The sequence below is a fragment of the Ptychodera flava genome, chromosome 4, assembly GCF_041260155.1.
Source record: "Ptychodera flava strain L36383 chromosome 4, AS_Pfla_20210202, whole genome shotgun sequence".
Lineage (NCBI taxonomy): Eukaryota > Metazoa > Hemichordata > Enteropneusta > Ptychoderidae > Ptychodera > Ptychodera flava.
Window position 1 is genome coordinate 37,320,251 of NC_091931.1, and position 27,024 is coordinate 37,347,274.

The 27,024-nt window shown below is 39.9% G+C and overlaps 1 protein-coding gene across 3 annotated transcripts; it reads left to right on the forward strand.

Moving 5' to 3' along the window:
• Nucleotides 1-69: 69 nt before the first annotated feature.
• On the forward strand, nucleotides 70-27,019 carry LOC139131657 (hepatocyte growth factor receptor-like). 3 transcript variants are annotated; one of them, XM_070697811.1, is made up of 18 exons: nucleotides 70-1,262; nucleotides 7,821-7,912; nucleotides 11,209-11,343; nucleotides 15,518-15,585; nucleotides 16,696-16,953; nucleotides 17,378-17,511; nucleotides 18,242-18,424; nucleotides 18,868-18,976; nucleotides 19,893-20,282; nucleotides 21,028-21,186; nucleotides 21,911-22,193; nucleotides 22,470-22,598; nucleotides 22,838-22,939; nucleotides 23,073-23,254; nucleotides 23,495-23,607; nucleotides 23,907-24,069; nucleotides 24,429-24,565; nucleotides 25,192-27,019. In XM_070697811.1, exons 2-18 carry the CDS (start codon nucleotides 7,828-7,830, stop codon nucleotides 25,376-25,378), a joined length of 2,817 nt encoding a protein of 938 aa, XP_070553912.1. In that variant the 5' UTR covers nucleotides 70-1,262; nucleotides 7,821-7,827; the 3' UTR covers nucleotides 25,379-27,019. The 3 variants fall into 3 exon arrangements, with proteins under 3 accessions (XP_070553912.1, XP_070553913.1, XP_070553911.1); XM_070697810.1 differs by having other exon boundaries at nucleotides 1,089-1,262; nucleotides 16,099-16,953; XM_070697812.1 differs by lacking the exon at nucleotides 16,696-16,953 and having other exon boundaries at nucleotides 968-1,262.
• Nucleotides 27,020-27,024: the final 5 nt, after the last annotated feature.

Consider the following 27,024-nt stretch of genomic DNA (forward strand, 5'->3'; position numbering starts at 1 on the left):
AACCGATTATCTGATTGGCTATTTACTGGTCACATACAGTCGTGTGGTGGCGCTTTAAAAACACGATTTAGGGGGTCTATCAGCCAAGGTCTGATTTCGGGAAGCATCCAGCTGCCCGGAGCGGAGACCTTGGCAAGCGAAGATGCTGTGGCAGGTGCCGTCGAGTCATCTTGGCTTGCCAAGGTCTCTTTTCTGGGCAGCTAGTGGAAGTAATGGACCCGTGTGAGCGGACGATACCGTCGAGCATGTTTGCATGTCTCTACAACCGAGAGCCGAACTGCGATTGCTGTTAAGGTCACAATCTTACAGGCGGCTGTCGACGTCCAGTACGAGATAATAGTTCCCGACATTGAATTCTTACCTTGAACGATGTTGTAGTAAAGACTTCTCGTTTAATGGTATACTTTGACCTTATCGGGTATCTGTTCCTGGGTCAAAGTGCTCTCACATTATTACAGACCATGATTTTTCTCCTTGTCTGTGACATTATGGAACCTGTAAACCAGTTGTCAAGTTGTTTTGCAGGGCAGAAAAGGTCAGGGACATGAGTCACTGGTGAGGAGACGACATGACGAGTTGAAAACAAACAAAACAAGCCATTAAACAAACAAACTTTGCTACGTCGGTCTGACCTGTTCGATGAGTTGACCACATCTTGCTATTAAATGGAAAATAAATGACCAGAAAACTCGTTATCGGTCAAACTGGTACAGGAACGTTTAATTCTGATAACCATGGAGTGTTTGCACAACAAATCCCATTTTTGTCATTGAAAATACATTATATCCAGCTGACATGTTTAAATGCAAGAAGTATATTCCGCAACTCGACCAGGCATCTGAAATGGAAAATTCCGATCGCCCTCGGTGTAGAAACCAGAGAAGATGGGCGATCGTGTTATTGGAAGTCACAATTCTGCTCCTTAATTACGCGACATCCTCAATAAACTACTGGCGGATACTGGATCAAAACCGAAGGCGAAGCAATACACGACGCAATGCGACTGACCACTGTTTCAATGAAATGACAACACCCTGTGCGCAGTGGGTCAATAGGATAGGGCAGTCTCAGAATACTTCGCATTCTTCAGTTGCTGGAGTCACTCACGACCTCAGAGGAAGTGGGCGCTCGACGTACATGTGTGGGGGCACTGCGGAGACTGGCAACTCGCGCGAGCGAACGTTTACTTCAGTATCAGCGGTTGGACCGCACGGAGGTTATACATCACAGCATTTCATTCAAGGCGGTTAAAATTTATCAAGGTAAGCTCCTCCTTTGCTTGTACCGAATTTTCAATGTTGTGTTGTGACTCGAAGCCTCGAAGGATACTCCTAGTCTGTCGGGAGCGAACGAGCAAATTCACAGAGAGCGAGATAGAGTAACCTCAGGGTTTTAACATAGGGCCACCGATGCATGGCCGTGAAATCACCACTCGGCATCTCCTGAATAGTAGGTCTGTGTTACTCTGAAAGGTAGAACCTCCTTATTCAGCATGTCACACACATGCTCAATCTGTCTGACTACAGGATAACACTGAGTTCTGTACAAGTCGAGGGTAAAATACAAGAGCACCATTATATCATGTACATCGGTTTTTTCACACGTGTCGCCATTGCATTGTCCCGTTTCAAGATTTTAACTTCACCAGATTGTTGTGAACCAATGTTCAAAACTCTCGTCCTGGTAAGACTTTCATTAGATTAATTTTTTAAGTCTGGCATACGCCACAGGCCGTGTAGTTGGTCAAGTATGGGTCAGAATGCTGAATGATCAAACGCCGCCACTGATAAGTGATGTGATAAGTGGCAATACTAGATATCGATTAACATTATAGTCATGCCGATCGTTTCGAGCGATATGCAACTAGGCGATAGATTTGCACAAAGTCATCGAGAGTTGTGAAATGTTTCCTGCCGATCCTGACGAATTAACAAGTGTTTGAATGAAATGAGAGACGTGATAGTGCGATTGTATGTTAAGAAAGAGAGTGACCTCGCCCTTGCCTCTCATTGCAAATCCGATTGTTTTAGGTAATAGTATGCCTAAGTAATTACTTACATGTATTGGCACTTTCAGTAAGATGGTGTTTGATATCGCTTTTTCACGAAAATATCGTCAGCTTCAGCTCTCAGACTTGATTTTCCTTGCTTGTTTGTCGATTCGCTTTCACCGTGACTGCATCACCTACTTTGGGATGGATTCTACTTAAGTTTACGTACAAACACTGGTCGCTTTTCTCTGTCAGCGGCAATCCGATATGCTTATTTGGGCGTCATTTGTTTAAATTTTCCATGTCTGGGGAGTTGCTAACGTATGTACTGCCATGCACCCATCTGCTCGGAATTCAAAAGTAGATCAAAGGCCACGATGTACACGATGAAATGTATGCAAATCGTGAGAAGTTCTTCTTTCCTAAGAGGGTCAAATTCGGGCATATCAAATATAAACACTTTTCTCTCTTTACCCTCAAAATGGATACTTGAGGGACATTTTGAAGGATTTTGCAAAGTGTCTCCAGCTTCGATCTCGAACTTTAACCCAGTCACAGAGAAATTTTGAGTCAGAAAATTTGTTTCCTCACAAGGTTTGTGAGGCTGTCGTGACTCGTTAACTTACATTTTGACACGATGCATTTGAACTTCAATTACATACACAGGCGCTCCTTATAATAGCTGGGTAGTCTGCTAAGTACATCAATTTTCGCTCGATTTATCGATCCCGTAGTCGATATGCCCGCCACTGTAACCTAAATACTCACAGGTTTAGGTTGCAGTGGCGGGCATATCGACTACGGGATCGATAAATCGAGCCGAAAATCGATCTATAGCAGACTACCCAGGTAAGGAGCGCCTGTGGTTACATACCAGGTCGAGTCGCACGCGACCGTTTCATTTCCAAACGACAGGAACAAAAAAACAAAATAACCAAAAGACTGACTGCAGAGCCATTACTTTATTCTGTGGAAGAAATGGTTTCAACTATGCTTGTCGTGTGCATCAAAACTCAGCATAGACTATTCAAATACAGGGCCACTGAGTTTACAAAACATTTCCGAGTAGCTTACTCAGTGTTTGCTGAGGATTCAATTGTTATAACACGTGTACAATCACAGTCCCTAAACATGTTCTTTATCGAACGCTTACTCTATGGGAGCTAATCTTTCAGTGGAGGACAGAAAATTATATATTTTGAAAAGAGCGTTTGCTTCTAGACGCAACATCCAAGAAAAACAGGTTTTATATGCACGGTCATAGTTCAACACGAGAGTGATCGGAACCAGATGGTATGTGTTTGAACATGTCTTAAAGACAATAGAAAGATCACGTAAGGACTCCGGACCTAAATACCGAAAGATATACGGCCTCAGTTGGGGTGGGGACGGCCAGATCCAACGCCCACGTTTGATTATCAACATTCCATCTGAATGATCGAATAGTTCTCTGAATTTCTCTCCGAGTCAGCATTTTTACAACCCCCGTCACATTTCGTTACCAGGTTTGACCCGGAGGTTCGTGTCAACAAGGTCCCCTAAGTGATGCTGTGAATAGCTTGTTTGTTTCTCTGGACAATCACTTCTCAGCTCTCTCCCAGCTCGTTCAACCTTGAATAATTAAACCGCAACTCGACCTGAAAAAAGGTCACTGTGGTGAACATCGTGATTTATAGACCTCTTGGACTGCGATTTGCGTCGGTTTGAACTGAAGTACTTTCCCAGAACATCAATAAGGCAGAAACACTATAAAAAGGAACTTTAATACAAACAAATATAAATTGATTAACGTGACACGGTTTACGAAAATAGCGTAAGATGGTCGGAAAATCATTGCAATCGTACTTTGTTGACACTGCTATGACGTTCTACCACCGATCACATAATGTGCGTTTATCTCGGTGGAGTTGGTGTGTGCTGTAGAAATCGCTGACGGTGCAAATCGCAGTCGTCACCGATATACAAACGATGCTTCCCTGAAACACGCCATAACAGTTATCATCCGTATTTCAGCTCATTTGATAATCAAGACATCCGTCAACGACAGTGTATCGTTATTTGGTACCTCCCCGTCCGCCCTGTGAAACTGAAAACATTCAAACACGGCTATTCCACCCAAAGAGTGACCGTGACCAAAATAAAAGTCAACTGACGTTACTTTAGCAGGCAGGGAAATTTTGTCCAGAAGCATCGTCTGGTCCGCACGGCTCGGTCAGGTCGGCTTGGCATAGTCTCCCAATCAAGGCGGGTCTCTGCCCGAAGAAATACCTTTTTTTTAATCAGTCCATCATCCAACGGGCGTTAGCCCAATTACAGGATGAGGTACGCATAACACACTGACCCTCCAATGGAGCAGTGAGGAGTAAAGTGCCTTGCTCAAGGGCACAACACTGTGCTAGAGCCTCGAACTCACCGTCCTCTGACAGTGAGTCCATTACTCTAGATCTACCGCGTCTTGAACCGGATCTCGAACTCACCATTCTCTGAATGATAGTGAGTCCGTTCGTTGCCCTTTGCTAGCAAAGTGTGTTCAGAAGGATCTTTGATCCTTGAATTCTCGCGTTTAATTTCGACACAGGACAAATGGATTTGAAAGATTGAGAGAGATTATCATGACAAAAATTATTTCACTCTAACAGTTAATCAACCCAAGGATGAGGAGTTATCTAATGGGCCAAGGGATGTGCTGCATCACATGACATGCTTACTGTAATCGATAATGACTGCAATTTCTCGATACCCCAGGCTGTGGGACAATCACTCTTCTGTAAATCTTGTCACAACTTTGCGATTCTGAGAGCAAATAAGAGCGAATAGCAGGGCATTTAGATCTTGCATTCTATTAATATTGACGACTGAGGTATACACGGAGCTTTTACCAGGAACTCTCGGTATGATATTGAACTGTGCGTACCGAGCGCAGATAAATCGCTCTCTGAAAGGGTACTACTTTACGCCAGAGAAAGGGACAACGAGGGATTGTCGAGAGTCTAAGGCGTGTCGCATGTGAACAGACAAGTCATACCGCAGCTCTTTAAAACCCTAACTAATATAGACAGTGCTTCCTTTATTCCGTGAACCGACAGAACAGACATATAGCAGGCATTGCAGCACACAGAAAGGCCAAAAAGGTGCACAATGGGTCAAAAGGCTGTCACAAGATTTGTGAAATCAAATCATGCATTTATAACGTTTACCCTCTGCCCTCAAAAAGATGACCTTTAAGTTTGAGAGACACTCCTATCACAAGAATACATCAAGAAGGGAAACTGAAGATCAGAAGATAGGGCATCGGACAATTAAAAAAGTCAACTTATTAAATATCTTCCAAAGCAGGGGACTGAGATAGCGATTCTTATCAACACCGTTAAATTCCCATAGCGGATTGCTCGGTCAATCTAACTGGTCGTGCGATTCAAGGAATGTTAATAAGAATACATTCATAGTACTCGACACCACACACACACCACACCACACTTGCAACATCAGTCGCTGGTTGCAACATCAGAAGCTTGTTTTCTTAAGGTTTATTTGAATATTATAAAGTCGCCAAGGACGTAAGCTGTGTTTATCTCTACTCCGCTACAAATGTGGTATTCACCCCTTCTTGGGATTCTTTTTTTCCAAAGCAACAACTCTCATTAATTTTATGTTTAACACAAAATGTGAAGGAATGCCTAATAGTATCTAAATTTCTGAGCGTGAATATTTTCAACACATTGGGACATCAAAGCCGTACATTTCCAGTCACTGCGATTAACGGGTGTGAAAGAGAATAATTTTGCTCGGTCAGGTTTCTCGACTCCCGCACAGTTTCGAAATTCCAGCGAATCTTTATTTATAAGACCTCCGAAGAAAAATTGAAATTAGGAGCTGTAGCTTGTGTTCTAACCTTTTCCATTGTGGTGGTCAAGCTTGGCATAAGTACAGCTGGGTCGTATTTCAACTAATATCGGTGCCCTCCCCTTTTTTCCTGTCCGCTTCGCTAGTACTTTCCTCTTAACTGAACATGTATGTAAGAATGTACAATTAGGGAGTTTACATGCCCAGCTGATTAGTGAATCTTGTAACTGCATGGAGAGTGAGGTCTTGACAAGTTATAACAGCCGCTTGCCCTCGTTAGACACGCGCTCCATACTATCATCGTTGCATTTACCCGCGAGGTGATCGTTCGGTGAATATCGCTTAATCCTGAAAATAGTTCTCCAATAATCCTTTAAAGTTCGGTTTAAAGGGACAAAGTCTGTCAATTTTCATGAATTTTGTTTGATACGAGATACTACTTATGTTGTTTGACATGCTGAAAGATACTGAATGAATAGGTGACCATGCATATATTCGACCCAGGTTTTAGACACAATACATGAAACCATCGAGAAAATGAATTAATGGTCATGACCATTAATTCATTTTCAACATGGCTTCATTTAATTTGTCTAAAACTGGGGTCTAATATATGCATGGTCACCCATTCATTCAATATCTTTTGACATGTCAAACAATACAAGTAGTATCTTGCACCAAACAAAATTCAATGAAAAATGGCCGACTTTGCCCCTTTAAATAGCACCTTGCTAGCACTTTCAATTGCAATTGCAATACTCCTTTAAATTCAACGGGAGTAACAGTTTTTGTTCGATGTCTTCAAATTTGTCGTTCACTGATTCAGTATGTTTTAGCCTTTCTTCGCGGAATTTTGAAAACCATCGAATGCGTAGGTAGCCTAAACAGTGTCCCAGCCAGGGGCAACATAAACGATATCATAACGATGTTCAGGTGACGTCTCGTTAAATAGTGTGAATAGCGATAATGCTTACTCGATGTCGTACGTCCGGTGGTATACCATTAAAAAACTGAGCATAATTTCAACCCTACACTGCAAAACTCTTCAAGATAAATGTCGATTAATTGCAAATCATGGCTTGCATAGAGGCTCTAGATATTAATGTTAAGATGTGAGAGACTATGAATTTTCTGCAAAATAATCTTGTACGGCTATCTATGTCCATCTCTCGTCAAGTATAGTGCCAATATTCCACACTGTACAGTATAATGCACCTCGCCAAAGAGATGCAGTAGTCGGACTCTCAAACTATTACAGTGTTATGGTCTACCTCTCCTGGGAACTCATTTTGAAGCTAATGGAGTAACTCAATTTTTCACCGGCTTATTTTTGTGACGATCGAAAATTTAATTTTTCCCCATGGAGTTAACAATAGGGATGGCGGCCATTTTGAAATTTATGTGTCGGTAAATATTTAGTACTGTGTTTCTCTCGAACCAAATTTTGCCTGGTGACTCCTGATAGTTATTCTTAATTTTGAAAGGAAGTGGTTTACATTTTTCCTTAAGGAAATTTTAAGCAAAAGTGTTAGTCTTTCAATTTCGAGGTGCGCACTAGACCAGCTCCGTGCACTTTCATTGTATACGATGCTTGCCCATAATTGTATCATAGTGTTATCAGTGTAAATTAAGCTTTCTGAGCTTTAATCCATTTTGTGTTCATGGAAAGGGTAAATTTGCCTTTTCTTCTCCCCAAAGTATGATAAAAAAGTATTTGCCTTGCAAATACAAAGAATATACAATACTGGCATGCTGTGTTGTTGTTGACACATCGTGAATTCTAGTCCGGACCATAATTCAGTTGTAAACAGCACTAGAAATGATACAAGTGCGCGGGCTGGATTGACAAGTTGAAAACAGACGTTTGGAAATGATTTCAGAACAGAACAGAACAGATCAAGAAGCTGTATTTGAAAGACAGAATAAAAATATCTGGAAAACCTTCAAAATTTACAGCTAATCTATGTCTAACTCCGTTTCGTTGCAGTGTCACCATGTCAGGTTTTACAGGTTTTGTCCGATGGTTTCCATCGATGGTTGTGACAGTAATAGTTGTACAAGTCTTCATCCTGGAAGTCGGTAAGAAAAACTTTACAGATGTCTTAACTCCAGATTTTACCGAAACTCCCCTATCTTCTGCAGCTGCACGTAATATTTTCGGTTTCATTTCTCCCTGTATACTGTACTGTGAAACTGTTCAATAAATATTTACTGTATTAAGTCAGCCGAATTCAAAATATTGGGTTTCAATCTTTGATCGTTGTGAAGAAAACGATATAAAACCCCCGTGACGTCATAAGCTACCAGGGGATCGGGGTTCGGAGGGTCAATATTACAAATGAGACGAGACAATCAATCCAAATTGTCATGAAAGGACATGTTTGCTTATAAAGGGAGACATAAATTATCCTGTACATGTATGTATGGCTACAAGATAGACGTCCAATGACCTCTCTGTCGTGCTTATCAGAGCTGCAAGACGGCGTGCCTCTTTACATAAATAAGACAAATCAGCGAGATCAGTGATGTCATTTTGAGAAATTTGATGAGTTGGGAAACGGATGTGGTTAGGGAAGTTAGCTGTAAATCTTCAGTCTTATAAATACCAAAAAATTTACAACAATGATGAGTCAATTGCAGTTCTAATTTCACAAACATATTACAACGGTTATAAATTCGGGAGCCTACCGAATATAGTCAATTAAAATACATGATATATATAGTAAATTTTTCCATCACAATATCTGACCTCAGCTTAGGTTGTTGCTAGGCGACCGGCACTATGGCGGCAAGTGTGAAAGAGCTGCACCGCGAAACTCTAATTTTCTGTTGATCTATATCACAAAATTAATCGTTTCTGTACAACCACAGTTCAGATTATTCGTGCTCTGGACTTTACAGAAGTTGGTTTTATGCATATTTAATGGTTGTTTTTAAAGTGAGCCCAGATTAGCGTACACTCTTTACCCTCGTTTTGAAAAAAGTCGATATCTGGTAAAGATTCGCCACGTGAAGATATTCACTATATTTAATTAATAACTTTCCGAACTGGTAATGTGGAACCCGTTGTTGGAGGCGTTAGGTTATCGTTGCCCAACACATTGCATATCACATCGGATGAAAACACATCATATACGGCCTAGGAACCTTAATATTACAACGATTTCTTCTTTAAAATTCGGTAGGCCTATACAGCGTGCTTTTATTCAAGGGACATTAGCTGTAACTTTTGACTAATTTTTCACTACTCGGTATTCACACTACTCTGTATTAACTACAGAATTTTACTATAATCCGATCATCATGACCAATGCCCGGTGTCCTGCTTGCCAACACAGCCTGTATATGTGAAATAACCATTGTTATTGTTGATAATTGTATTCTTGTCCGGACCTGAATACAAAATTTAAACAATAACAATGCAGATTATATTCATATAGGGTATATTTATGAGCTAAATATTAGGAATTCTCCATGGTTCGGGGATTCAAACCAGAAACTGCAGATGATACACAGAACAAACAAAATAAAAGAATGACCGAGTTACAGCTAATGGATCTTTAATAGTTGCAAGTCTCATAAGTTACGAGATTCAATAAAACAGTTGCAATAATCCAGAAACATCTGACCAGTATATATACGGAGAGTTAAAGGTTCACGGTGACAATTTGGCCTATCGGAGAGAGAAAGTTTTCCTTAGGACATACTTTATAATCTCCGATTCGTAAATCTTAGGCTCAGATCAAATATTACACGGACATTAAATGCTCGTTTTGTATCAATTGCATTTTTCCGGTGTGTCTAATAGCCTAAGTTAAACTTACAACGAACATATCCTTAGATCATGTCTGTTCATTTAGATAGCCGTTGTCATTTACAGGTCGTAAAAGGCGGCTCTCTCTCTGACCGCCAATATGATCATGCAATTTGAGAAGGCATGCTTGAATTACCTGCTGTAATTATTAAGGTAGAGTGTGCCTTGGGACAGACATTCCAACTCACAAATATTTTACAATTCTTTTCTGACCTACAGTTTGTTTGTGCTCGTTTTAAAACTCTTGGAGCAAGCAAAGTTTCCACCGTCTTAATTAGTTTCCGAAAATCGAAGTGTTTGTCTTTCCCCATTGAGTTAATCCAGGGATGTCTTTCACCTTCGAGGTGCATACTAGCTTCAAGTAAAACTTGCACGTAAGCTTGCTAAGGTGTATGACCTTCGGCTACTCGAGTTCATGACCCTCTCCCAGTCCTTTCATTTAAAACTCATTACAAAAAACAACAACAAATCCCCCATTCGAAATTAATGGCACTTAAAAACCTCACATTTTTCCATGTTCAGGTTTCAAACTTTCGTTTAACCGCGCTCGGTACGTGCTTTATTTGCTGTGTGTTAAGTGAAATTTTATATCGAAAATTCCAAAACAAGTGAACTGTATGTGACCAGGGTGTTCCGATATTAATGATATAGCCATGTTGCACATTTTGAATATTGAACGATTGGAACTAATTGGGAAATTGGATGAGAGTAATTATTAGAAAAATGTAACGAAATCGAAATTTTTACAGCTCAAATTTTACAAAATGATAGAATAGTGTAAAATTTGAAATATTGTTCTCATCGAACAAAACAACGAAAACACAACGATTATTGCATACCTCTTTCATCGGATTCATTTTCATGAAAAAAGTTCATTTTTGTGTAAATGTACTAAAGAAATGAGACAAAATGCTTAAAATTTCTCTACTTGACGACTTTTGAGTCAGGGCACTTTTGAAATGCCCCTGACTTTTTCGTGAATTTAAGGCTTCATAAACATTAAATTGAGTCAGGGCACATTTTAAATGACCCTGACTGACTTAACTGTAAATCAATCGAAAGTCTTCATTTTGGTCGAGGAGAAGTGACAAACTGAGATTATTACTACTGTTTCAGTAATGAAGATACTACAGACAAACTCTCATATTTTCATTCAAATATGAATATTGTTCAAATGTTTTGAACAATATTGCATTAGATACTATCATGCACTGATTCTTACTCATAACATTTCAACAGCATCGTAAATTTTGAATAAAATTTTAAAGATGGTAAGCAAATATGGTGTAATATTAGACAAATTTCTAAAATTCTTGAGAAATGTTGCCAATCCAATTATCCCAAATTAGTTCCAATCGTGTTATTGAACGATTACATTTTACCTCATATTCCCTTCGAATTACTGCCTTTGTTTTATTTCATTTTTAACTTGCGATTGGCATTTTAAAATCCCTCCTAACAACCTTTTTATTGATGAAAACCTACCCTTATTCCCTTCAACTACTACCCTAAGTTCCATTCTACTACATGAAAACCTACTCTTGGTTCCCTTCTACTACAGAATGCCAGGGTATGGACGAAGACTGTTTCCGTGACTGCAGAATCAACTCAGTACGTGACTGTGTCTTTAAAAGCCAAATGTGTGACGGCAATAGAGATTGCGACGACGGCAGCGACGAAGAGAATTGTCCAGAGAGTGAGTAACACCATTCAAATAAGGGAAGCGAACAAAATCGTTCGCGCGGGAAAAGTGCCTTGTTTGGACTTGAAAGAGGGTGATGAAATTATATACCACTGACATGTGAGGGCAACTGTTGCAAAAGGGATGGGCAACGGGTAGGAATTAGAAGGATACGGTTATTTGCAGAGGTTAGGGAGTCGAGTTGGGAGGGTGGAGGAACATACCTCAAGACAACACAGGGAGACAATGCTACGCTGGCCTGAACAAGCCGTGCGAACCCGACGATGTAGCTGTGTACAAAGGTCATTAGTTGAGGGGGGAGCATTACGATGTTGACAGACTTTCTAGCCGTGTACAAAGGTCATTACGGGAGGGGGGCATCACCTTAGAACCTGAACAAAGGTTAGATTGAGGTATTTCCGGTGAAAATAAGGTTGAACATATCGTTGCTGCACTGAAAAGTGACCAAGGTAGAGGAGTTTGGTATATATATGCACTTGGAAGAGAAATGTGGTTTGTTTTCATGCACAATGTAAGTTCCTAGAGTATATCTCCGAGTCCGTCTACATAGTTAAATATATACCAAAAGTCAACTTGAAGTCAAAAGTCAAGCATTGCACTTTGTCGAGAAGACAGTTTCAAAGTCTCACGACTGAAATGAGACTAATTAGTCCCCACGGACACCGTCCGGGGGGACTTATAGGTTTGGTCATGTCCGGGCGTGCATGCGTGCGTCCGTGCGTGCGTCCGTGCGTGCGTGCGTCCGTCCGTCCGTCCGTTCACGCAGATATCTCAGAGATGCCTGGAGCGATTTCATTCAAGCTTGGTACAAGGATTACTTCATATGTCATACATATGCACGTCGATTTGTTTTGTGATACGATCCAATATGGCCGCCAGGCGGCCATTTTATTACGATTTTTTCATGTACAGAGCCATAACTCAGACATGTTTCAACCGATTTTATTCAAAGTTGGTACAAGGACATTGACCTATGTCATAGATATGCACGTCAATTTGTTTTGTGATACAATCCAATATGGCCGCTGTGCGGCCATTTTGTTACGATTTTTTCATGTACAGAGCCATAACTCAGGCATATCTCAACCGATTTTATTCAAAGTTGGTACAAGGACATTGACCTATGTCATACATATGCACGTCGATTTGTTTTGTGATACGATCCAATACATTAAATTAATTGCCAATTTGCATTTACATGATGAACTTTTGTTTTTAGGGTGAATGTCCAGAAGCACTGCATCAAACTTTATAAAATATGGTACCAGTGATAATCTATCAGTGTTATGATAGGATGCAAAAAATGTTTTGCAACATCCTGTTGATTAATTCCTAGTTGACTCATTTAATGACCTTTAGGATGGTGGCCTACATTGGTTTTATGTTTTCATCACCATGGAACTCATTCTTGGCCATTGAGCGCCATCTGTATCAAAGTATTTTTATCACAGACCTAATTAATGAAGAGGACTCTATCCTCTCTGAGGACTTGTAATCAAAGTACCCATTAACAAGTTGGGACTGTGTCATCAACGATGACTTGTTCATGAAGTGATCTTGGCACGGTCAAGTGCAAGAGCACTGCATTAAAACACTGCTAGCTGAAAAGGGATCGAGGGATGCTTTCCCCTTTATTGGCACTGACTTACGCTCGAATTTTTGCTATGCAAGCCATTATTGTAAATCACTGACAATACGCAGCTCTTGTGACGATACACAATGTACTACTAATACTCCACTTTATTAGTCTCCACGGACACCGTCCGGGACTTATGGGTTTGGTCATGTCCGTGCGTCCGTTGAAGCAGATTTCTCAGAGATGCCTTGAGCGATTTCATTCAAACTTAGTACAAGAATTACTTCTTATGTTATACATGTGCACGTTGATTTGTTTTGTGATCCGATCAAATATGGCTGTGTGACGACCACTTTATTTAAAAAGCGGGGAATATGTCATTGATAATGACTTTTTGAAAAACAGCTGTGTTTCTAGAGCGCATGAGTGCACTAAATTTGATGAAACTCTGTAAAGATGTTCGTTACACAGAGCCCTGAAAGCACACAATGAGATATATCAGTATTGCATCAATTACTTGCCAGTTTGCATATTTTCGTAATTAGGGTGATATGTCTAAAAATACTTCAGCAAATTTTATGAAACTTGGTACAGACTTTTTGCACACAGTCTCATAATAGTGTACAAAAACACTTAGCAGTGAAATGTAAATTAATTGCTAATTTGCATATTTAATGAACGTTCCTAATTAGTGGGCTATCTCCAGAAATACTGCATCAAAGTTTATGAAACGTGGTACAGATGTTGTTCCTCAGTACTATAAGACTGTATGAAGATATTAAGCAGTATCATGTCAATTAATTGCTAATTTGCATATTTGATGAACTTTCACAATTAGTGTGGTATGTCTAGAAATGCTGCATCAAATTTGATGAAATGTGGCACAGATGTTAATCTTTTAGGAGTTTAATGGTGTGCATAGATATGTAGTAGTATCATGTTAATTAATTGCTGATTTGCATAAGTAATGAATTTTCGTAATTAGGCTGATATGTCAAGAACTGGTTAATCAAATGTCATGAAACTTGGTACAGATGTTGAGCTCACATTGCTTAAAAGTTGAATGAAGATATTCGAAGTAATTGCTAATTTGTATATTTAATGAACTTTCCTAATTAGTGGCCTATCTCTTGAAATACTGCATCAAATTTGATGATACTCCGTAGAGATATTGTACTGTAATATTGTGCGAAGACACTAAGCAGTATCATGTCAATTGGTTGCTAATTTGGGTATTTGATGAACTCTCATGATTAGTGTGATTTGTCTAGAAATGTTGCATCAAATTTGAGAAAACGTGGGGTACAGATGTTGATCTTCCAGTAGTGTTATGGCATGCAAAGTTATGTAGTAGTATCATGTCAATTAACTACTGATTTGTATTTTTAATGAATTTTCGTAATTAGGCTATGTCAAGAAATGGTTCATCAAATTCCATGAAAATTAGTACAGATGTTGAGCTCACATTGCTTTAACATTGAATATAGACACTTAGCAGTGTCATGTTAATTAATTTTTAATTTACATATCTTAATGAACTTTCCTAATTTGGGAGATATGTGCAGAAATACTTCATCAAATTTGATGAAACTTGGTACAGATGTTGATCTTACAATGCTGTAATACAATTCATTTACACTTAGCGGTATCATTTATGAAATGTGGTACAGATGAAAATCTTTCAGTGTTATAATAATGGAAAATGTTTCGCAACATCCTGTCGATTCATTATTGACTTATTTAATGACCTTTTGTAATGAAGGTGTTTTCACCACCATGGAAGTCTATCTTAATCACAGACCCAATTAATCAACAGTTGTCTCCAAGAACTTGTAATCAAAGTACTCATTAACAAGTGGGGACTGTGTCATCACGATGACTTGTTCTGTAAGAAGTAGTGCGTCGAAGGCTTTTGCAGATGAGCCAACCGGGTTCTGAATAGACGCTAGATCAGTTTAATGAGAGTCAGGTAGTTAAACTCTGATGCATTGAAATAAATAGCTCCGAACTGCAAACGTACAGGTCTAATCTTTGCAGACATCTTGTCAGAAAAGCAAATTGATGCAAAGTTCACGGTGATATCAGCTAGAATTACTGAAAGTATAAAGTATTTCAGACAGCTTCTATATGAGGGACCTGTGTTATGTTTTACTCATGTTTTCAAGCGGTTTGAATATATAATCTCCCGACAAATATTAGTACTGTCATCTGCTGAACAATTGTTGGTGAAGTCGAATAGGAAATATGTCATGAATGTGGTGCAGTTTTCACTCCGGGAGGGGGGAGAGAGAGAGAGAGAGAGAGAGAGAGAGAGAGAAGAGAGAGAGAGAGAGAGAGAGAGAGAGAGAGAGAGAGAGAGAGAGAGAGAGAGAGAGAGAGAGAGAGAGAGAGAGAGAGAGAGAGAGAGAGAGAGACAGACAGACAGACAGACAGACAGACAGACAGACAGACAGACAGACAGACAGACAGACAGAGACACAGACAGACAGACAGACAGACAGACAGAGACAGACCCGGTAATACAGAGAGAGAGAGAGATGCATGCAAACGTTCACAGCCTAATTTTGTAAAATTTCCAATTGTTTTCTTTAGTTGAAACGACTTCAACGAGAGGAACGCCTACGCGAAAAGTCACGGAGCTGCCAAGCACTCGAAAAATGGTAAGTTTACCAAGATAAAATTGATAATTTTGCATTGAACAGTAAACATACTCTCAATTATAAGATTACGACAGGTCAACGGCATCGTGCTTTCGTCCACAAAAACGTGATATCGTTACAAACGTTGGCAAGTTGAGGAGAATGATCATTCAATACAAAACATAGGTGGGTGTAGTACATCAGCAATATCCAAACTTGGCCATATTTTCAAAAAGTGAAAAGCTTGATCCGGAAGTAGCGCAGACAGGTTACAGACGTAAACACGCCTTCAGAGTGTGTGTTATGTATTAGTCAAAAAAAAGTTTCCCCGTCGATAACTGTCACGTATTACACTCTTTCACAATGTATTGTGGCACAGTGACAACAGGTGGCAACATTGCAGCATGCGGCAAATATATTGACGTATTGAATCAAAATGTTGGCCCGTTTAGTTATACGATCTTATCGAAGACACAACTAGAGTCAAGAAAATCAGTTTAACAGCATCTTCCAAACAACGCACTCTTTTGACAGATAGGAATCATGGCGACAGATATGGCCAGAACATCAGAATTGCAGACCACGCGTAGATATCGCCTCCCGTCTACGCCGAAAGGTTTAACTAACGCTCCAAAGTCGACGATGTCCTCGCTTCCACAAATTTCCTCCTCTGAAACGACAAAATCAAATGGCCCCGTATCACCTTCGCGCAGAATCACTTATACTGATAAGCCTTACGTCATCACTAACACGTCACCGCATCGTATCACAATTGAACCATTAAAAAGAAATCCTTCCTTTGATTCACCAAGTACGAATCTGCCGTCCGTATGGAGTTCATCCAGAGAGACCCCTGTATCGAATGGTTCTCCATATGGCAGTACAATCACGACAGATAACGTCCCTGTCATGACAGAACCCTCGTCTGTTACTAATACACCGCATGAAAGTGAAAGTAGCACTATCATGGCACCGACTGTTGAATTGCGGTCAAACTATAATATTTCAATTTTAAGTTCAACGTTAAGTAAAACCATTACACATGGACATGCACCAACTTCACCTACATTCTCACTAAGAACTAATGAATCAAAGCGGGAAATAACGACATTAAACTTCTCAACCCATAAGGAAGTCGCCTCTTCAGCGTCATCTGTTATGGCAACACCGATTGGCTCATCATCCACTCTAAGCCAAATAACTACGTCAAAACATTCGCCAACATCATCAAGATACCCATCTATCACTAATACATCGCAGCAAAGAATAACGGCATCGAACTTCACGACTCATGAGGAATTCACACCTGCTATGCCACATAGTACGACAACGGTGATTGGCTCAGTGGTAACACCGAGCAAGTTCCAGACACCAACTGACAAATCAATGGTAAGAATGCATAACTCCCTTGGCAACCCCGCAAGCTGTGTGCTGCAAATGTTGAATGCCTGTGTCTGCCTGTAAGGTGGCCATTAGTTTGTCTAAAACCTAGTCATCTAGTACTCGGAAAGCTTTGTTTGTAGGATTTTAACCTCTCGGTATGAATGACCTTACCACTTGACCTACATTCGATATCACGTCTTCTTTCTCAAACGGTAAACGGATATATCTTGAATTTACTTTATTCGCTAATTGGAATGCAATGGAATGCATTCATACAGAGTTCATGACAAGGGTATTGAGGGGCGCATATGTGTATTAATGTAACGATGTGCATGAGAAATGTAGGGAAAAATTAGAGTCTCTTTAATGACTTCAGAATCGCCCACGGTATCAGTTTCCAAACTAACAGGGCCTGATGTTTACATTACAGAACCGCGAAATATCTGATTTTCAACCATCTGTGGGTCCTGTATCAGGAGGTACCAGGCTGAGTATCAGCGGAAAATTCTTCAATACTGATAATGTGACCATATTTATCGCCAATAAGCCGTGTCGTATCATCCGGTAAGATATGGTTGTATGCGGGTCATGCACCCTCTACGGCATTGAAATGATCATTGCATCGTATTTTATCACTGGTGTAAGACTTGCTGCAAGTCTGTGGGCATTTAATATCAAAACAGGATAAATTGAAGGAAAAAACTTCAGCAGACTGTCACGCTGTTAAGCGGTAGGCTGTTGCGTAGATCGCGGGGTGAAAGCTTTAGCCAGCCAGTAAATGCTGCCGAGAATAGCCAGACGACTATGGGGCCAGTCTACACTGGTGTTTGAAGTTTCCGAAAAGTATTCTGTGGGGTTTTTTTTAATTATGATAAGGAATTTTGGAAACTTTCTACACTACAAAAAATCAGTGTCATTATTTCTGTTCGGTCTCTGCACGTTGCAGAGTCAATATTCCAAAAAAAATTGCTTTTGAGGGACGCTTCGTTCACATTGTTATGAGCCGGGGCCCTCTGGGCAGACTCGACCATGTGGGGATGGGTTCTATGAACAATTCAAGGTATCGATGATAACAAGAAGTCAATAATATTACGAGTTAACTTGAATTTGTAGCCATGGTAGCTGTTTAAAAAAAACAACAAGAAAAATACATGGTTTACCCTTGCCAAATTATCTTGCTCAAGTGTCACCTTCTTTGATTGTTTAAAATAAATCGTTCCTCTTTCACTTATGTCGTATATCACTGAATGCCAGCGATCATACATGTTAAACGAGGCGTGTTTGTCACTTTCAGCCCCCGTGATATAAGTGACGACGACATTGCTTGTTTCACACCATCAGTTGACAAGCCAATTTCATCTGTCGTTACCATGGTATTTAAGGATGTGAACGAGACAACTCTTGTTAGTGGAAAGGTTTTCTCGTATTTACCAGATCCAGAAATACGCAGCATAGAACCTCTCAGACAATTCCAAGGGTGAGGTGTAGTATTCTCTACCTAACCGTTAATTTGTTACTGTATGTATGTGTGTATGTATGTATGTATGTATGTATGTATGTATGTATGTATGTATGTATGTATGTATGTATGTATGTATGTATTTATGTATGTGTGTGTGTGTGGATGGATTGATGAATAGATTTGTGTGTATGTATGTATGTGTGTATGTGTGTGTATTCTTGTGCTATGTATGTATCTGTGTCATGTATAATTGTATGTGTATACACTACATATATATTTCGCTTGGTGTATATATATATATATATATATATATATATATACACCAAGCGAAATATATATCAACACTCAATCAAAAATGCATCGACATGTATCATTGTAACTGTATATGCAGTGTCGGTATAAGCAATTGTAAATTTGCAACGAAATAGTCATCATTCATGTTTTAATTTACCTTACAGAGGCGGACAAATACAGACAATAACGGGGGAGAATTTTCATATCATCGCACAACCCGAGTTTGTTGTTAGAGCTGTGACCACATTGAAATCCTGGACAGACTTTCGCTCGGTAAATAGGTCACTTTTAAATAAATCGTAATAGCGTATGCCTTTTTCTCTCGGCACCTCTGTCTGTTTCGTCTCCAGGACCTTCTAAATATACATGAATGTAGTAGAATAGCATGTTATATTTAATATTTTCTGTGTACCAATCTATGTACACGTATATGTGTTTTACGATCATTTAAGCTTACTCCTCACTTTTACATGGAAACAAGCCTGCATACCTGAACTATGATCTTTCGACGATTGCTATAATGCACTGTATACATTATATTATACTTGAATCAATTTTATACTTCAATAGCTTTGCTCTTTAGGCCTATATGCTCTTTAAAGGGTGCCTCAAAAGTGAAAGACGTAAACTTTTGCTCAAACCTTTCATGAATGAAACTTTCAACCATTCTCTTACCAAATCAACAATAAAAATCAGGGGTCACTGTGCAAAGTTTGGAACTAGCGAAACAAATTACCCAACACAAGCTTAAGTATTTTGCGATATTTGAAATTCAAAATGGCCGCCATTCCTGTGCTAACTCTGTGGAGGGAAATTTTATTTTGGATTTTCGAAAAACTAAGGCGGTAAAAGTTTTTCTTTCTCCAAGAGCTTTAAAATGAGCCCTTAATAGTGGTTTTTCAGAAAAGAATTGTAGAAATTTAAGAGTACGACTATCTGTCCCCGAGGCGCGTTCTACCTTAAATAACTTCCTTGAAAAGACGCCGGAAATGTTTATGTGTTCATTAACATTTATATTATCTACCTGCCAATAAGAACCTTCATACCTAGACTGTCTAATTATCCATGAAGCTTTCTACACATTAATTTGAGAGAGGAAATGTCACTGATTCATTCCCATCACTTTATTATTCACGTTTGGCGTGTAACAACTTTATTATTCACGTTTGGCGTGTAACATCATTTGCAGAAATGTGAGGTTTTGAGTTCAACAACGATGACGTGCCCTTCCCCGACGATCTCGTTGGATGCAGTGAATGACAGTGGCTACACACTTGACGGCGCCGGTCAGCGATCTGGCAACGATCAGCAGTACGCCTCCATGCACGCCGTGGCCAGACGTGACGTCAGCGATGGCTGCAAAGTCATCTCGTCATCACCGACGACCGGGGAGGATGTGGTGTTCCGCGTCGGATTCGTCCTTGATGGGGTCGAAACCTGGAACTTGCAGAACATAGGCCGTCATTTGGACTCGAAGTACTTGAGCTACACTGTTGCTGAGAATCCCTTGTTTTTCAAATTTCCCGGAAAGTATCACACCTCACAAATAAATGAAAATAGTCAGCACCTTGTGATTAAGGTAAGGGAGGACATTGATTTACAAAATAGCCTTCAAACATTATTTCGAAAGAACATCAATGAACAGGAATGAGTCTCTTGTACATTTGTTGTTTCGGACATTGCGTGTGTCGGCATTAAAACTGTACTTTGATATTGAACCGACACTTTCCAGAGCGTTACTTGATTGCGTCTGTTCTCGTGTCCCAAAATGTTTTGACTGCGGATGTCTTCGCTAAGTGACTGGGTGCCGTACCGTTGTGAGTTCGAATAGGATCGAAAATCTACTGAAAGAGTACGTTCCCTACACTCACCAGCCACGGAAGAGTAAATTCCAACACAGAACTTTACCTGTATATTTAAAGGGACAAAGTCGGCCATATTTTCATGAATTTTGTTTGATACGAGATACCTACTTATATTGTTTTACATGTTGAAAGATACTGAATGAATGGGTGACCATGCATATATATATTCGACCCCAGTTTTAGACACGATACATGAAACTTTTGCGAAAATGAATTAATGATCATGACCATTAATTTATTTTCGCGATTGTTTCGTTCATCGTGTCTAAAGCCGGGGTCGAATATTTGCATGGTCACCCATTCATTCAGTATCTTTCAACATGTCAAACAGTATAAGTAGTATCTCGTTTCAAACAAAATTCATGAAAAAATGGCCGACTTTGTCCCTTTAATGTAAACATGTCAACTTGGAGAGTCCGGAACACATGGCAATTTTCCCCGCTTTCCTCGTCATTACAGGGTAGGCAACTGACATGTGGCGCACGTAAGGAGGACTTCACTGTTACAGTCGGAAAGGACTATTGCAAGCCGATCGTTTCGTTTCAAATGTACGAGCTGACGTGCATACTACCGTCTAGTATCAGGAACGCAACCGTCAACAGCCATTTTTCTGTCAAGGTAGATATCAAGAGTCGTCTATTACATCTTTGAAAAGCAAAATTTCCAGAGATACTAGTATTTAAAAATTTTCTGTAGCGTTTGCCTATTAAAAGTTTACATTCACAATAATACTCTTATTGATGTTACCCCTTGGCCATGTATTGTCTCATTCTTGTAGAAAGACAGATTTTAAAGGCAACTTGCACTGAAAAGAAATTTACTGGAGTTCGAAGGTAGTATGTGCCTCGAAAGTGAAACTTTTGCTTGAACTTTCCACAAAAATTATTCGAACAATTCTCTTTCAAAATCAAAATTAAAATTGGGGGTTTACCGTGCAAATTTGGTACTAGAGAAACAAATTACCTAAGATTTACCGATATTTGAAATTCAAAATGGCCGCCATCCCTGTATTAACTCAATGGGAAAAATAAAATTTTGGATTTTCAAAAAACTATGCCGGTGAAAGTTGTTCTTTCTGCAAAAGCTTTAAAATGAGCCCCACAAATGGTAGATCAGGAAAGAACAGTAGGAATTTGAGAGTCCGACTATCTGTCCCGAGGCGCCATTTGTGGGGCTCATTTTAAAGCTTTTGCAGAAAGAACAACTTTCACCGGCATAGTTTTTTGAAAATCCAAAATTTTATTTTTCCCATTGAGTTAATACAGGGATGGCGGCCATTTTGAATTTCAAATATCGGTATTCTTTCCTAAAATGATTTCTATCATCCATATTCCTCAAATAGGTAAAGATCGGTACGTTCGACAGGATGACCTATGACATCGGCTATCTTCAGTATTCCGAAATGGGCGCACTTTCCGGAGCGGATGCGAGCAATTCCCCCTGGTTCAAGGCCATCGTTGTCATCACGGTGTTTCTAGTGGTTATCATCGTGCTGGTTACGGTGCTGTACGTGCTCAGAAGACGCGCACGGTACGGTGCGCACAAGTTTTCCCAACGCCAGGACGAGGAAGAGTGTTTCGACTTACAACCAGTACAACCTGTAGAACCGGCAGAACCAGTAGAAGGTTTGTCAGATTTACATGTCAATTCTACACCAGTGCAGGGGTATAGAACTGGCAGAGTTCAACGTTAAGTTTATGTTACGACAAATCAAGAGGTTTCATCGTAAAGCCTCATATATATACGACAGATGTCCTTGAAGAGAGGTGCACATGCTTACTTTGATACGGTATTATTAAGAATTTACCTCGCTCAGGAATATTTTCTTTCAATTCCTTAATTCGATATCGCGTTTCAATTTAATGCCAACTGACCATCATTGTCAATTGTTCCCCACACAGAGAATACGTTTGAAAATGCCAAGGCCACCGCACTTGCCAGACTTGACATTGAGTTGCGGCTAAGTATCAAAGATGTCTTGATTGACAGTGAAAGGCTGGAGCTGAATTTCGACAATGTTCTCGGCAGAGGTAGTATCTTCTGTTTTTGTGTTCATTGTCGTTAAAAATTATCTGAATTTGTTTTAGGTTCATAATGATTATAATCATGTCAATGACGACGACGACGACAACGACGATGATGATGATGAAGATGATGATGATTATGCTCATGATGACGACGATGTTAATAATGACGACGACGACGACAACCGTGAAGATGATGGTGATGATGATAACAATATCGCTTTTCTTTATCTATTTTATCTCAGGAAGCTTCGGGCAAGTTGTAGAAGGAACGTTGCTGCCCGTCACGTCTGGCGAACCCAGAAATGAATACACACATCAGAAGGTTGCAGTTAAGCTTCTAAAACGTAAGTCAACTCATCTCTTTGATTACATGAGAAATAACTTCAATCCAAGCAAATTACAGCCAGGAAATGATTCGCTCGCTTTATTCTATAGTCACAGAAGGCAGCTCTATCTCTACTTCTATTTTAATGTCAGATAATGCGCAGCCAGACGAAGTATCGACCTTCCTTGAAGAAGGCCTGCTGATGAAGGGATTGCTTCATCCCAACGTCCTGACGCTGGTCGGCGTGTCCATCGATCAGTATGGAGTACCTATGATCGCACTGCCCTACATGCATTTCGGCAACTTGAAATCGTACGTCGAAGATGAAACTAGGGTAGGTCAAAGTTGTCACGTTATTCACCAGATGTTTGCCGCTCTCCTGCAAATCTTTTGCCGATAAAAAGTGACACCTTTGGCATGAAAAGTGAAGGAGTGTTGAACACAAACAAGTGACCATACAGAAACCCAGGATTCACAGAAATCCTGTGTCAATTCCTCTTTGTATTCTTCTTTTTTTGTGATTTATTGTTCTCCTTTTCTGCTATGTATAACACCACATATTGATATTTTTCAGGATTTGACGGTAAAAGACTTGATATCTTTGGGGAAACAAGTTGCAAGCGGGATGGCCTACATATCAGACACTCATCGAATGGTACACAGGGACCTTGCAGCCAGAAACTGCATGTACGTATTGAACACCAGTGAACGTTTACAAAGGACACGAATGATTAATAATCTAGTTGGATGGCCATAGTAATAACACCAGTATTTTAACAGTTAGCGTCCACAACAAATTTAGAAACAGAGAAAATCTAACGATAAAGCTTATATAATATTATGCAGATTCTATTGATTTGTAAGGAATAAACTAAATATTTTCTGATGACATTTTACTCGCCAACTACGCTCAATTCAACATTGCATGTATAACGCTTCACGATTCGCCTACCTGGAAATTTCACACTGCCTCTTAACTTTCAAAGGGTTGACGAGTACGAGACTGTGAAAGTTGGAGACTTCGGGTTGTCGCGTGACGTCTACGAACGAGAATATTATGTGTGCACAGACAGTAAAGCAAAACTTCCAGCCAAATGGATGGCTCCAGAATGTTTCAGGAGACAACGTTTCGACACAAAAACCGATGTCGTGAGTATTATTGTTACTATGAAAATTCTATATATGTGTATATACTATCTCGTTCGCAGCAAATGGATAATTAAACCGTTCAAATAACCTTGTATAACTTCATGAAAGTACATGCTGTTCACACACTCATCTGCATACATCCTAAACGTATGAACATAGTTTCAGTTTTATACCAATTAATTATTTGTTTCAAAAACAAAACCAAAAGAGGCTTTTTGTCAATTTAGCCGAATATTGTAATACGTGCCCACAGTTTTCAAAAGTTAGATGTTCATTTGAATACAATGTAATCAATTTTTCGATTAGCTATGGAAAATATGTATTGATAATCTGGTTTTTTTTCCCTTCTTCCATCAAAGTGGGCGTTTGGGGTGTTACTTTGGGAACTAATGACAAGAGGAGAAAATCCGTACGCGGCAATAGACAACTGGGATCTCGTTGAATACTTAGAGAGGGGAAGGCGACTTGAACAACCACCCAACACACCGGAGAAAGTGTAAGTTTTGTATGGTCCCCTGACTCTTAACGACTCCTTTCCGAAGTATGTAAATCAAGGGGGAAGACTGAATAAGACTTGGCCCACACTGTGCCATGTCTAAATTTTGCTTGTGGTCCAATCGCTTCAAAAAGCCTTGGGAAGACGACGCCCAATATTTCCATAATGAAATTTTCTTCAGGTGCGCTGTTCGAACAAAGAATTGTCATTCTTCGTATAACGTTAAAATCTTTTGCGGGTCACTTGATCGCCTTCCCAAAGAGACGCGTGCGCCCTCAATGGTCGAGTCCTGCTTCACTGAGCTCGGGTAAATGAATAGAGCAGCTCCACAACATTCGTGAGAGTCGGGCCGATGCAGCCAGCAAAGCACCTCTAAGAGAGACCACTCGCATTCATAGAGGTCGAGTCACGTCGACGACGCGTCAGTCGTGATTTTTACCATTAACCTGCAGGACAAACACAACCTACAATTTAATATAAATCCAAAGCTAGCCTTCACATAGCATTTTGATATGAATATGCCTTGATGTTTCGCAGGTTCCACACCAATTCCCTTCTCATCGTTTTATTTCTTCTCTTTTGTTAATTATAACTTATGACACACTCTGTCTATTCTGTCCCCCTAGATACGAGATAATGCAGAAGTGTTGGCTGTTGGATTCTAGTCGGCGGCCCGACTTCAAATCTTTAGTTCAAATGCTGGATGATTGCCTTCAGTTCGCGACTTGTGGCACCGATTCAGAATTGTACTTGATACCGATTGAGGTTACCTACGACTACGCTGACTTGCCTCGACGCGGAAGCCGATCATAACGCCGGGCTCAAGTAATGTCGACATTTTGACATATAACTTTTGGCAGTTCTTCCGTGTACCGTGGTATCACGCAAGTGCTGGGATTTGTGCGGACGGTGTAACTGAGCTTTGCAATGCAAAACCGCTCACTCTTTCAGCTCGGGAATAGACGTATTACAATGTAGTGTGGACTTGGTGGGCATACAGCCACAGGTTGACGCCAATTCAAGTGCATATCCAGGCACATATACTTTTTGCTTTGGAGCCGCCATGTGCACAAAATATGCCGACCTTGTGAGAACTCCAAACCTTCTATGTATAGCTTGAACTTCACCAAGTTTTGGATTATTGGGACCAATGACGTACTTTCAAGATTGAATACAGGTTCAGAAACTGCAATTAACTTCTTTCCCGTGGAAAGTATTTTCTTGTAATATCATTTAGTAACTGTTAATGAAAGGTCATAATCGCTGATGGTGTAACTTTGACCCCGTGAAGTTGGCAGGGGGGTCTTCATGAAATCTGGTAACCATGGTATAATCGTGTAAAGAGCAATATGAAGGCGTCAGAACGTCTTCACATAGCGCCCTCGACGTTGAGTAGATATTTAGAGTTTTTGAATCTCTTTTCGGAAGTTACAGTCTTGTCTTGACCGATACGTTTCGATGCACGGCTGATATTGCAGGAAGGATTGCATTTCTTACAATGCCCTCAATCAAAATGATGCTGCTACGAATTTACATATGATATGTTTATTTTAGGATAGGATGCAAGGGGACAGAATAAAAATTAGGTCCCAGACCTTTATACCCTGGCTTTTTTTTACATCAGTATTTGTACAAAGGATATATTTTCTTACTGAAACATAAGAGAGTCTTTTCTCACCATAGAGGGAGTTTTAAATACAACGCAGGATCGTTCTTTTACGTTTGCATGTAGACATGTAGATATTAACTTACCTTGTTTCATTGCTGTTGTATTTATCCTGAGAATTTTGAGATTTTGGGTCAACGGCATGGCGGTACGGATTATGAGTAACTGAGGCAAAACTGTGTTGGCCCATATTTAGTCGTTGGTTCATATCCTATGTAACACATCGTACCGAATCTCTCGGAATGTCTGCTTGAATGTGTGCTGATCACCGTGATTTTTTACACTCAGTGGCGGAAGTTTCAGTTTAGCAAGGAGTTCGAAACGCTGGGTGCACATTGCTAACGATATATTTCTGCATCTGAGCAAATTTTCAATTTACACTCGAGAGAGAGCAAAGTAGAAGTCACCTTGCTTTCTAGGCTGTCGACGGTAGTCCATAGAGTTGTGACGATAGAAAATGAAAAATAAAATACGGATAGTGGTTCAGCTATTGCAGGAATCATCAGATACGATAACAGGGTAAAATATACACAAAAAGTTGCTGTTTCCATCGCCCAAAGTTGTCCAAGTATATATTATGGAAAATATTATCCAGGACTGACATGCCGTTTATACGAAGATGTATGTCCATGCAATAGAAATGCAACACCGAAACGTCTTCCAAGACTTACAATGGGAATCTTACACAGCATCTCGTGCATGTTAAGTACAGAAGCTTCAAGTCATCTTTTCACTGATTGACATTTTGAATTCAAACCGCTAAATAAAAAAAGGCTTTTTAAACCTAATGTGT